Genomic DNA, 14,334 nt, shown 5'->3' with positions numbered 1-14,334 from the left:
ACGTTGCACTTCATTCTGACGTTTACCAGTTTAATCCACTGTCCGGTCATGCTCGTCATACTAAACGCACGCTCGCGCCCGCTATTGTCACGCATCATTGTCTCCTGTTATGGGCGAATTGTACGGTTGTGGCCTTTGCGTCCTCACCTCACTTTGTGCGAATTTGACTTTTTCGGTCTTCCATTCCGAGAATAGAATTTGCCTTATTTGCTTTCGGAGGCAATGCAGGCTCGGTTTTACTCGATGAAGAGAAAAGTTTTTTTTTTTAAGTCTAATATATCGTCAACTTGTAGCACGAGAGAATACCAACCAATTCTTCAAATTAGTCCACTGCATCACGAAACGTTGTAAATACTTATCACTTCACTCACATTTTTCTTTTCGAGCAGAACGTTATTCCGTTCCACAGTTATCCTGTTTTCTTGGGCGCTTCTCTTCGTTCAGCAAACATTGCTTTTCTCCTCTTCTCTTACTTTTCTAATTCGAACGATGGCGACGATATCGCTTTTTATATTTTTATTCTTCCTGCCGTTCCTGCGTTGTAATGAGCAGCTTTTCATTTGCCAAAGGTACGATATTATCAGCTTGACCGACATAGGGAATGAGTTGCGGAAGGTAGTAGATCTGATCTTTTTTTGCTGCCAAAATGGGTGGAATGTTGTAGTTCGCTTGTTTTGATTTATGAAGGTATTTGCCTGTGCATTATTAGACGAATTATTTGCAATTTAATAATAAAACAATATTTATTCTAATTTGTTGTTGAATATTTAATTAGTGATTTTTTTTTAAACAACTCTGTTATTAAAATGAAATACTAATGTTTTATGCACATATAAAATAATACAATTAAGAGAAGTGATAATTAACTTTTTGTGAGATTTTTTTCTACATTTAATTATTTTTATCAACGATGTATAACGTTGTTATACGTAAACGAATTTGTTATTATAATTTTATTTGTTTCTCTTTTGTGTTTAAATGTTGCATAAATCACTATTATTGAAATAATATGTCGATTTTTAAAACGTCTCGCGTTTGATGCTCTTATATTAAATAACGATTTTTAATGACATATATAATATAATGATGATAATGATATATATGTCTTTACACACACAACACACACACACACACACAATGTATATATGTATGTATGCACATATATAGGGTGAGATTCATAAAAAGTGATTAATGTAATTATTATCGAAATTTTAAAATATATGAAAAAATGTTTTATATAGAGGGTTACATTATACAGTGAAAACAATTACTTTATAAATAAATGCTTTAAAACTGTTCAATTTTTAAGCTCAGTTTTTACTATTTTATTATTTTTATAGAATTATATAATTTTTTTAAAATATAGTTTTTTCAATTATTCTGCATTATAAGAGTATTGAAATAGAACTGTCAAAAAAAAAAAACCAAGATTTTCTAAATATTCTATACTTTATGTGAACATAGGTCGACATAAAATATAAAATATATATTGAAAACTATTAATTTTTTGATAATTGTTTAAATATTTTTTATGTATTAATGAAATTACTCAAACTTTGGTACAAAGAAAATATAGTTATTTTTGAAAAAAGGGTATGTAATTAATCATTACAATTTGCAAACCTTTTTTAAAAGCAACATGTTTTTTATTCTCTGATTGATTTATATTAATTAATCATTTTTTATACGAATTATCCTACATATATATGACATAAATTCGTATTGGAAATTATTTTTCTTTATTTTTAAAGGAATTTGTTGAGTTTTGATCTCTGAAAGGATCCAGTATTCTTTGGTCGTACCACAGATTATCAGATTACAGATCGAAACACACAAACTCAATTTTCACTCGATCGTAGGACATTTCAAAGTCCGTGGTCCTGGGCGTGTGTGGCGAATCGATGCGAGAGACGAGCGGTAAGGTCTTCGAGGACATCCTTGGCGACTTGCACCGCGCATTGCGGAGGGAACACTCGACTGCTGTGGCCCAGACCGACCGAGAACGTCATCCTCGGCGATGACAGTGTTATCTTGCATCTTCAGCAGATCGAGTTTGTCACTGTAAATACAAGCGATCAGGAGACGAAAGATCTGCTAGAGCATGCGAAGGATGTTTTCATCGGTAAATATTGAGAAAAGCATCAGGAAAAGAGAATGCCATTAATACTTAACACATTAGAGCCGTTTCACAACAGTTCTTTTTCATTAAGATTAATCTTATACAGTAGGAGAAAGACTTTTGAATTTTCTGTGAGATACTTTCAAATAACTTGTCTCGCATTAACAAATATCATAATGCAATGGATGAAGATCCGTAACAACACGTTTAAGAGTAGATTCCTAAGATCATTTTGAGACGAAAACTTTAATACAAAAACGTTGATATTACATTAATTTTTAATTGAAAATTGTTTAAAATTGAGGCAAATTATACTGTCCAAAATGCACATGCTCAGGTATGGCATATCACATAGTACACTAAGAGAAAAAAAATTTTTCGGTAACCATAATATGACTATAATTTATAGTCATTTTTAAATCTGACCACATTTTTATAGTTAATTAACAATATAAATTGTTTAAAATATATTAAAGTTCTCATAATCATTATATTGATCTATGCAACTTATGATATGGTTGCTATAATCAAAATGGAAATTTTAATATAGTAAGTTGTACCGTAAAACAATCATTTTAAGCATTTACTACAAGCATATAATTATTACCAATATTATAGTAATAACTACTATAAAAATGATATTTCTGACTATAATTATTTTACTATACAATTATAGTCGTAAACGTCACAAATTTTTTTCTCACAGTTTTTTTGTCAGTGTGAGAATTCTGAAATATGATTCTTTTTCTCTTGATTGACTTTACATACATCTTCACTATATGATGTACCAGACCTGAATGCGCGAATTCCTCTAAACAATTATTCAGTTTTGCTTCACTAATTAAACTGAGAAAAAATCGCTGCTTCTGCTTACGTGTGACATCTCTTTAACTGCAGGGAACATCAGGAGTCTGGTCAAGGTGTTGAATGCCAAAAGTCGATCAGGTATCGATTCGTTCATCGTGTACCTGAGCGCCGGCAGCGCGCGAAGCACCACCTTGACTCTGGACACCGACGAGTCATATAAGTTGGAGCTCGCGCCAAGGGGGAAAGTTTTAGAGGCTAGAATCACGGGGAGGAGCTACTTCGGGGTGCGGCATGGCCTCGAGACCCTCAGCCAGCTGATCTGGTGGGACGAGGCCGCCGGCAAACAGGGTGCTCTTCGTGTCCTCACACAGGCCACCATCGAGGACAAACCTGCGTTCCCTTATCGCGGTCTTCTCGTCGACACCGGCCGACAATTTTTTCCCGTCGAGGAACTCAAGCGGGTTATTGACGGTATGGCAGCCACGAAGCTCAACACGTTGCATTGGCACCTCACCGACTCGCAGAGTTTTCCGTTCGATTCGACGCAGTTCCCGGAGATGGCGAGATGGGGTGCCTACAGCGGCGATCACATCTACACGCCCGATGACATAAAGGATCTAGCCGATTACGCGAGGATACGCGGCGTCAGAATCGTTGTTGAGATCGATTCTCCGGCCCACGCTGGCGCTGGATGGCAATGGGGTGAGTTCTATACGAGATTTTAAGTCTTCCATAAATGTATCACAATAGAGAAAACATATTAAAAAGTAGTATTTTTATGTAACTGTAAAATATAGTTTTAATAATATAACTAGCTATGCCCTGCCACGCGTTGCTGTGGCTCTCTATTCTTGTGCTACGTTTTTTTTAAATTTTCTTTGCTTTTGTTGTTTAACTTTTAAGAGCCTTGCTTTACTGTTGCTCTTTTTATTTTATTTTTGAATAAGTATTTTTCTATTTTTAATAAATCTAATATTCATTTATTCACGTACTTCTAACTTTTTTTTCTAAAAGCTGCCATGGATTTAGAAATCCATTCAAAAGACTGTTTTAAATAAGTTCCTTTTTTTTCAATAAAATAACAGCCATCCTTATTTTTCTTATTATCTTAATTTAAACACAATAGAAATATTTTTCGCCTCTCCCGGTCTCTCCTGTCTCTCCCCGTCTCTCCTGGTCTCTTCTCGTCTCTCCCGGTCTCACTCCGTCTCTCCCGGTCTCTATCCGTCTCTCCCGGTCTTTCCCCGTCTCAATGTGTCAAAATTTTAATAATATTAATAAAAAACTATTTTTTACATTAAAATTATGGCCATCATTTTTGAAACATCGGTATATCCAAAATCAAACCCCATAAGAACACTTCCGTTTTCGAATGCAACATTGTGTCAAAATTTCAAAGCAATCGGTGAAAAACTTACGGAGATCTTAGATGAAGAACAACCATTTACATTTTTATTTATATAGATTTATTATTTATTCAATAATAAATTCATAATCATTTTTTGTGTTTTTTTTTTATTATCCACTTGTTTATTAATTTTTTTAACTCTTCTTCTCAAAAAATTGTCTTCAATCCAAAAAATATAAATAAGGCAATTCGACTACCTTGCTCTTACAAAATTTTTTCTTTATAAGAAATGCTCCAATGATCGGAAAAGTTAATACTCCGATAGAGCGAATATGATGAAAGAGGAGATACTTTTCCAGCTCTTCTTCAATTTTCTGTTGCATCTGTTTAGCTATATATGCGTTCGATCATTGTCATGTTACAATTTACATTGTCAAGTAAATAACCGATTAACTTCTTTGAGAAAAAAATATAAAAAATAATGAATAAATAGACGAGTATTATAGAAAATAATGGCAATTTATATTATTAATAAAATATAATCATGAAAAATAAAAGTAACAAATCAATAATAAATTATATATATATATATATATATATATATATATACACTATTTACATTATTTATGGAAATGATATAAAATGTTTCTGGCCTCCCTAATATATAGATAATACATAGGTTTTTTGGATGGTGATTTTTACAACATTAATTCTTGTATTTATAATTAAATTAATATTTTTACGACATTTTTATAATAATTTTTATAATAATCAGGTGCAGAACACGGTTTCGGTGAGCTGGCTTTGTGTGTGGATCAGCAGCCGTGGTCGTCGTACTGTGGCGAGCCAAATTGCGGCCAGTTAAACCCTATAAATGAACACTCGTATCGGATACTTGAAGGCTTGTACCGGGAACTATTGGATCTCACTGAAGTACGCGATTTGGTGCATCTTGGCGGTGATGAAGTAAATCTCGAATGTTGGGCACAATACGGCAACATCACCCTGGCCATGCAGGCGCAAAACATGACGGATCATCACGCACTTTGGGCGGAATTCGAAACAAAGATGCTACAGCGACTGATTCGGGCGAATCGCGACAAGGTGCCGAAGGCGGTTATCCTGTGGAGCTCACCATTAACCAAGAGGCCTTACATTACGATGTATTTCGATCAGAAGATCCACGTAATACAATCCTGGGGTGGCAGCAACTGGCCGGAAACGCCGGACCTGCTGGAGGATGGCTTCCGGGTGATTCTGTCGCATGTTGACGCTTGGTACCTGGACTGCGGCTTTGGTAGATGGCGAGAGAGCGGTGAAGCCGCGTGCGGCGAATACCGCACCTGGCAGACTGTTTACAATCACCGTCCATGGAAAGACTATCTACCGCAGCAGTTACCTTTAGTGCTTGGTGGTGAGGCAGCGATCTGGAGCGAGCAGACTGGACAATCGTCCTTAGGACCTCGACTATGGCCCAGGGCGTCAGCATTCGCTGAACGATTGTGGTAAATAATATCATATAATAAAGATTTAAAAAAGCAATTCTGTTTAAAAGTTAGAGTTTTCACCAGAAATTTTGTTTCTAGGAGTGATCTGCCAACGAACAGTTACTCCACGGATGAAAATGTTTATACTAGACTAGCCATGCACATTGAAGTTTTGAACAGCAGAGGTATTAAGACGGAATCTATGTGGCCGCAATGGTGTTCTCAGAACCCCGGAAAATGTCTCTGACCGATCGTTAGAGATTTGATAACTGTAATAACTAACCAGCAGTCGTTCCACGAGTATTGTACTTGCGACGATGATAAACGTGTAAAAACAGGGCGTCACACGAAACGACGACGTCGATCGCAAACTCTGTTGGTCGAAATCGATCTCATTCAACGCGTAATGACAACACATACTCGTGATCCATGGGACCTTTCGATGATGCACATCCTGCCGACGAAACTGACAATCGTTCCTGCTCGATAAGTTACTTGACGACTCTTCCGCTCGTGAGAAACGAATGCCGAAGTTTTCGAGCCGTTCCGTGACCAACATCGATATAGCGAATAACCATGAAGTCTCTCTACGTATGTAATGTATAAGCAAACACGATAAAGCGAGATTACGCAAGCGATGGCGGATAAGTCGTAATTTTAAACCAATACGCATGACTGAATGACGTAGAACAAATAAACCTCTTATGAAGAGGTTTAAAGTCAATCTTTACGCAAGCTTAGTTTTATAAGCGTTTGCTTAACAAATTAAATGATTGTAATCAGGTGAAACCATGAAAATTTTATCGATGTTTTTGCGATGTTTTTGTAATTATCGTGCATAGGATCGTTTGAAGTCCAAACTGTATGTCGCAGATCATGAATGTCGCGGATTTAATTTCTCTCTCGATATTTAAAAATATCGCTGCTTTAAGAGTAAGTTTGATGTCGGAGAAAAATGTGACGTTTGTGAATTATTGCAACGAAGTTAATATTATGACGTTATCCGTTAAACTGTTTTTTGATCTCAATCTCTGCTGCGTTAAAGTACAAAAATAAATCCTTTCAAAGATGTTTTTTTCCAACGCAATATTTGCTTTTCAACAAATGTCAAGATTTGTCCTTTTTCATTTGTCGATTTGACGACGTTAGAATTCGGAACAGTATTTTGTTATATATTAATAATTTAATCGCATTATATTGCATGATAATGCATGATTGAGATAAATTGGGACAATTGCACATCGTGTTCTAATATCGAGAGATGACAAGGCACCGTCTCGTCGATCGAGACTCAATTAGAGTCCTAGCGAGCCTTAATCAGCGAATGAGAGAAAGTACGACGATACGTACGCGCAATGCGCAGGAAACTTATCATTGCATGATCTTCGGATTCACGATTAATCGGAGGATACTGAGGCTGTCACGATCGTAGACTAGCTTTATCACCGGAATGCCTCGGCCAGAGGCAATTTTGTAGCGCGTAATTTAGCTTTTTAACGATTGAGATTACATTACTGAAAGTATAAGTAACAAGTAACGAAAAAAGCATGTATGTATGTGTAAGAGTGCGGCAATGTAGTGTGATTCTAATGTTTTGACGTAAATGTCGATCGAGTGATTGCGATTGATTTATTATCGCGTATGATGAAAATGCTTGATATCAGAGAGCTTGAGATTCGCTGATTCGTCGGCGCGTAACGCTAATCGAATTTCTACTTATCGTCAACATAAAAATCCTCAGGGCAGAGTGACATAATCGTCGGACGTTTCTTACACGCGCGGAGGATGAAAGATACGTTCGAAGACCTCTTAATTACTCACTAAAAATTTTATCTATTAAGTTTAAAAAATTATATTTAACATTATTGTATTATTTATTGAGTGGATATTAATTTGCAGACATGACCAGTTTAAAACGATCAATATATTGTACGCAGTACCGCATTAATATGATTGGGATTGAAGGCCGAAATATTTTAAATCTTTTTTAAAATGTAATATCATTTGAGTAACTTTTTTCAGGAGTTATATTAGATGAAAAATTGTTAAAATTATTATTATTTATATTTTATAATCCTACTTTCTTATCAAATATGCACCAAAATTTGACACAATTCATGAACTTACAAAATTGATTTTTCGAGATCTCTTCTTTCTTGTTTAAAAAAAAATCTTATTTATGTTAAATTTAATTTTTTAGATATAAATTTTTTTTAAATATTTTTAAATTTTTAGAAATGTTTTTTAATGCTTAATAAAAAAATTTCTAAAATTTTTTCCCTGGGTTATAGCTTACTCAGCCATCCATTAATACGACCGCGGCATTAATCATATAACACTTGTTTCTAAAACAAAAAGAAGAAATATTATAATTTTGTTTTGATAAATAAGAGGAATATACTTTGTACTGTTTTTTTCATCTGATAATTGTCGAAATTTTATTATTATATCGTAATTTCATATTGTAAGTCCCGTGCTCAAAAATGACATCCGTATCACCACGACGAAAAATTTGACTGATAGAAACTACGAAAAAAAAACTTGCCCAATTATACCAAGTAATTCTAATAGGCACGCGATTATCTGAACGATGCGAGTAATTACAATTGAGAGGTGACCATAGAAATTCACTCCCTTAATCCCTGTACAATCCGTGGCCTATGAATATTTAAAAAAATGAGTGATTCTTCGAAAATTTGTACATACTTTGTAATGACGTAGGGAACAACTTATAACATATAGATAGGCGTGTAGATAGAGACAACTAGCTAAGGTGAATCAATAGACAGTTATATTTAGATGAATAAGTAGACAAAGGCAAATAGGCGAACTGTTCATGGGACAATGAGAGACGAGGAATGTAATGCGAGAAAAGAAGGAATTCTAGAAGAAGAAACGTTGAGATCTGTGTACTTACCGATACTTACCGATATCAATGGCTGTAAGAGGAGCTAATTCTTTTGTGCGTTTGTAAATACAAGATTATCAGAGCCGTGCAAAAAAGGGCGTACAGCGTATGTACCGCAACAGGAGAACCCCGAGTGTTAAGGGGCCCTGAAATTTTGATTAAGATATAATTTTTTCTATCTAAATTAATGCTTAATAATTATTTATAATTCATAAAGTAGTTAGGCGAATCGATAGACACTTATATTTAGATGAATAAGTGGACAAAGACAAATAGGCAAATAGCTAATAATTTACATTGAATTAAATTAATTGCATTTAATGAAATCTTTATTGTCATACTTAGTTTTTTATAATAGTTTTCTGTAATTTGGCAATAATTTCCTGTCAATTTCTTGCCTGATAAGTCATTATTAATTATATTGATATATTGATATTATTTAAGTTTTTTGCTTTTAAGGTTTTTGTTCAATGATAGAGAAAAATTAGAGAACAATGATATGTTTTTTTATATTACTTTTTATTTTTTAGTTCTTTAACTACGAAAAGTGTATGTATATCAAGAAAGTTATATAATGTACGTCCCAAGAAAATAAATACTTATTTACGAAGAGAATATACACACACATAAATTCATGAATAAGTTTTATCTTTATTTTGCATCAGAATCCCGAAAATTCTTTGCATGGTTCTGATGATGATGATGATGATAATATTAAAAATACCCACATTATTCTAAATTATGATGTCATTCCTAAAGGAGTATAATTAATAAAATTATTGAAAATAAAAATTATTTAGAACTTTTCTTTTTCCCAGAAAAAGAAATTTGTCTCTGAGAGAAAGAGAAAAAAAAGCTTTTGATTTAGTTAAAACAATAATATTTAATATTTTAAAGATATTTTAACAGTTATTGTATTTAATTTTTTATTCTTCTAGAAAGTTAAACATATTTTTGTGACATCATAATTCAAGATAGCCAATGCAGGTATTGAGAATTTTTAAGATTACAGATACGTGCATGAATTACTCCTCCGGTTATTTCTTAGGTCAAGTTTGTCTTAATCTTGATTAACAAAACAGGGATCGATAAGTGTGGAGATAAACGTTACACATAATAATAATTTATCGGTTATCGTTGAATGAGAATTTTACGGCGATTTAGAACAGTGATATTTACGGTACGTATACTTACGTTATGCGACTCTTCGGTCCGCAACGATGAATGTATGTAAATAAGACATAATTGACTGTGTGTGTGTGTATGCGTGTGTGTGTGTGCGTGCGCGCGTGTGTGTCGACGGTTTTCTAAAACTGATTCGAGCAGAAAAATATACTCTGTTACGACGTGTCTCTTACACGGATTTAACATAAAATGAATTTTGAATACATCATGTCATTTGCTTTATTTCCTACAAAAATAATCCTACTTACTTATTGAATATGCACATTAACTGAAACGCTTGTCATGATGAACTTTGCAAGAAAAAAAATTTCCAGAAAGCATTCTTTTTTCATAATGTATAATCAGAGTATTTACTCGAAAGAACTGAATTTCAAAATCTGCAATTTCAAAGAATCTCTTTTTTTAAATATAAAAATAAGTTTGCCTACATCGGTCTGCAGCAGATCTCAGTGCTGAATATTTTTTGTGTGATTTTTACTATCTCTAGTTTCTCTATATTGCTATACTATGAACTGATATTAAGTGATACATCAATTTTCATCAATCTTGAAACATAATCAGATGTTGATGCTCAAAAGCATTTCTCTCTCTCTCTCTCTCTCTCTCTCTCTCTCTCTCTCTCTCTCTCTATATATATATATATATATATATATATATATATATATATATATATATATATATAAAAGATTTTCTCCCCTTGAAAAATTTCTTTTTTAATCTTAAAAATCACGAGAATTTATTGATATTTGAGAAAATTAAAAAAATTACTTTTAAATTCTATATTTTTCTGCTAAAATTATTTCTTTGATTATTTTTTCTGGATATAAAATATCGACAATCGATTAGCATTATATGCCACATACATTCGTATACAAATATACATTATAACATGAATTATTAAAAAGATAATCGGTAATAGATAATATATTGTTTTAAAATAGAGTTATGTGTTTAATCATCTTTCGAATTCTGAACTTCTAGTAAGCTAGATCTATGTATTACATTTTTTTCTTCTTAGTATTATATATACTATTATACATGTACTAGAACATTACAAGCGCGCGCTGCGTGTAATTTGACTTTTTACTTTAAAAATAATAATAATTGCAATTTGATTTTCTCTATCTTTCGTTTACATTAATCAAACGTCTTCTGCAATTTTAAATAAAAAAATTTAAAGTTTAATTATACATACATACATACCTACACACCTACCAACATACATACCTACTGCTTGCATACTTATTGCTATCTAGCTACCTAGCTACATATTTATCTAGTTACGTTCCCTTGTTTGCTCCCTCCCTTCCACCCTTTTTCACTCACTCACTCACTCCTTACTCACTCCCGGCTCACTCCCGGCTCACTCCCGGCTCACTCCCGGCTCACTCCCGGCTCACTCCCGGCTCACTCCCGGCTCACTCCTCGCTCACTCCTCGCTCACTCACTCATTCACTTACTCCTCACTCACTCCTCACTCACTCTCATTCACTCACTCACTCACTCCATACTCACTCCCGGCTCACTCCCGGCTCACTCCCGGCTCACTCCCGGCTCACTCCTCGCTCACTCCTCGCTCACTCCTCGCTCACTCACTCATTCACTTACTCCTCACTCACTCCTCACTCACTCTCATTCACTCACTCACTCACTCCTTACTCACTCCCGGCTCACTCCCGGCTCACTCCCGGCTCATTCCCGACTCACTCCCGGCTCACTCCCGGCTCACTCCCGGCTCACTCCTTGCTCACTCCTCACTCACTCATTCACTCACTCACTCATTCACTTACTCCTCACTCACTCCTCACTCACTCTCATTCACTCACTCACTCACTCCTTACTCACTCCCGGCTCACTCCCGACTCACTCCCGGCTCACTCCCGGCTTACTCCCGGTTCACTTCCGGCTTACTCCCGGTTCACTCCCGGCTCACTCCTCGCTCACTCCTCGCTCACTCCTCGCTCACTCCTCGCTCACTCACTCGCTCACTCCCGGCTCACTCCCGGCTCACTCCCGGCTCACTCCCGGCTCACTCCCGGCTCACTCCCGGCTCACTCCCGGCTCACTCCCGGCTCACTCCCGGCTCACTCCCGGCTCACTCCCGGCTCACTCCCGACTCACTCCGGCTCACTCCCGGCTCACTCCCGGCTCACTCCCGGCTCACTCCCGGCTCACTCCCGGCTCACTCCCGGCTCACTCCCGGCTCACTCCCGACTCACTCCCGGCTCACTCCCGGCTTACTCCCGGTTCACTCCCGGCTCACTCCCGGCTCACTCCCGACTCACTCCCGGCTCACTCCCGGCTCACTCCCGGCTCACTCCCGGCTCACTCCCGGCTCACTCCCGGCTCACTCCCGGCTCACTCCCGGCTCACTCCTCGCTCACTCCTCGCTCACTCACTCATTCACTTACTCCTCACTCACTCCTCACTCACTCTCATTCACTCACTCACTCACTCCATACTCACTCCCGGCTCACTCCCGGCTCACTCCCGGCTCACTCCCGGCTCACTCCCGGCTCACTCCCGGCTCACTCCCGGCTCACTCCCGACTCACTCCCGGCTCACTCCCGGCTCACTCCCGGCTCACTCCCGGCTCACTCCCGGCTCACTCCCGGCTCACTCCCGGCTCACTCCCGGCTCACTCCCGACTCACTCCCGGCTCACTCCCGGCTTACTCCCGGTTCACTCCCGGCTCACTCCCGGCTCACTCCCGACTCACTCCCGACTCACTCCCGGCTCACTTCCGGCTTACTCCCGGCTCACTCCCGGCTCACTCCCGGCTCACTCCCGGCTCACTCCCGGCTCACTCCTCGCTCACTCCTCGCTCACTCACTCATTCACTTACTCCTCACTCACTCCTCACTCACTCTCATTCACTCACTCACTCACTCCATACTCACTCCCGGCTCACTCCCGGCTCACTCCCGGCTCACTCCCGGCTCACTCCTCGCTCACTCCTCGCTCACTCCTCGCTCACTCACTCATTCACTTACTCCTCACTCACTCCTCACTCACTCTCATTCACTCACTCACTCACTCCTTACTCACTCCCGGCTCACTCCCGGCTCATTCCCGACTCACTCCCGGCTCACTCCCGGCTCACTCCCGGCTCACTCCTTGCTCACTCCTCACTCACTCATTCACTCACTCACTCATTCACTTACTCCTCACTCACTCCTCACTCACTCTCATTCACTCACTCACTCACTCCTTACTCACTCCCGGCTCACTCCCGACTCACTCCCGGCTCACTCCCGGCTTACTCCCGGTTCACTTCCGGCTTACTCCCGGTTCACTCCCGGCTCACTCCTCGCTCACTCCTCGCTCACTCCTCGCTCACTCCTCGCTCACTCACTCGCTCACTCCCGGCTCACTCCCGGCTCACTCCCGGCTCACTCCCGGCTCACTCCCGGCTCACTCCCGGCTCACTCCCGGCTCACTCCCGGCTCACTCCCGGCTCACTCCCGGCTCACTCCCGGCTCACTCCCGACTCACTCCCGGCTCACTCCCGGCTCACTCCCGGCTCACTCCCGGCTCACTCCCGGCTCACTCCCGGCTCACTCCCGGCTCACTCCCGGCTCACTCCCGACTCACTCCCGGCTCACTCCCGGCTTACTCCCGGTTCACTCCCGGCTCACTCCCGGCTCACTCCCGACTCACTCCCGACTCACTCCCGGCTCACTTCCGGCTTACTCCCGGCTCACTCCCGGCTCACTCCCGGCTTACTCCCGGCTCACTCCCGGCTCACTCCCGGCTCACTCCCGACTCACTCAGGGCTCACTCCCGGCTCACTCCCGGCTCACTCCCGGCTCACTCCCGACTCACTCCCGGCTTACTCCCGGCTCACTCCCGGCTCACTCCTCACTTCACTCACTCACTCACTCACTCATTCACTTACTTCTCACTCACTCCTCACTCACTCTCATTCACTCACTCACTCACTCCTTACTCACTCCCGGCTCACTCCCGGCTCACTCCCGGCTCACTCCCGACTCACTCCCGGCTCACTCCCGGCTTACTCCCGGCTCACTCCCGGCTCACTCCCGGCTCACTCCCGACTCACTCCCGACTCACTCCCGGCTCACTTCCGGCTTACTCCCGGCTCACTCCCGGCTCACTCCCGGCTTACTCCCGGCTCACTCCCGGTTCACTCCCAGCTCACTCCCGGCTCACTCCCGACTCACTCCCGACTCACTCCCGACTCACTCCCGGCTCACTCCCGGCTCACTCCCGGCTCACTCCCGGCTTACTCCCGGTTCACTCTCGGCTCACTCCCGGCTCACTCCCGACTCACTCCCGGCTCACTCCCGGCTCACTCCCGGCTCACTCCCGGCTCACTCCCGGCTTACTCCTCACTCACTCTTCACTCACTCTCATTCACTCACTCACTCACTCCTTACTCACTCCCGGCTCACTCCCGACTCACTCCCGGCTCACTCCCGGCTTACTTCCGGTTCACTCCCGGCTCACTCCTGGCTTA

At 40.1% G+C, this 14,334-nt stretch overlaps 1 protein-coding gene across 9 annotated transcripts in view; it reads left to right on the top strand.

Annotated features, from left to right (window-relative positions):
- Positions 1-9,300, top strand: part of LOC105834465 (probable beta-hexosaminidase fdl) — a 68,795-nt gene extending 59,495 nt beyond the window's left edge. For 5 of the 9 annotated variants that reach the window (XM_036283766.1, XM_028189142.2, XM_028189132.2 and 2 more), the window contains 4 exons: positions 1,860-2,122; positions 3,017-3,628; positions 5,050-5,779; positions 5,861-9,288. In XM_036283766.1, the coding sequence (XP_036139659.1) occupies positions 1,860-2,122; positions 3,017-3,628; positions 5,050-5,779; positions 5,861-6,008 (1,753 nt within the window). In that variant the 3' untranslated portion in view covers positions 6,009-9,288. Of the gene's footprint in view, positions 1-1,859; positions 2,123-3,016; positions 3,629-5,049; positions 5,780-5,860 lie in introns of all 9 variants that reach the window. The other 4 variants (XM_012676967.3, XM_036283768.1, XM_036283767.1 and 1 more) reach the window with 1 other exon arrangement.
- Positions 9,301-14,334: the final 5,034 nt, after the last annotated feature.

This window comes from Monomorium pharaonis, chromosome 3 (genome assembly GCF_013373865.1).
Source record: "Monomorium pharaonis isolate MP-MQ-018 chromosome 3, ASM1337386v2, whole genome shotgun sequence".
Taxonomy (NCBI): Eukaryota; Metazoa; Arthropoda; class Insecta; order Hymenoptera; family Formicidae; genus Monomorium; species Monomorium pharaonis.
Note: the sequence above shows the minus strand (reverse complement) of the source record. Positions and strands in the feature narration are given on the sequence as shown.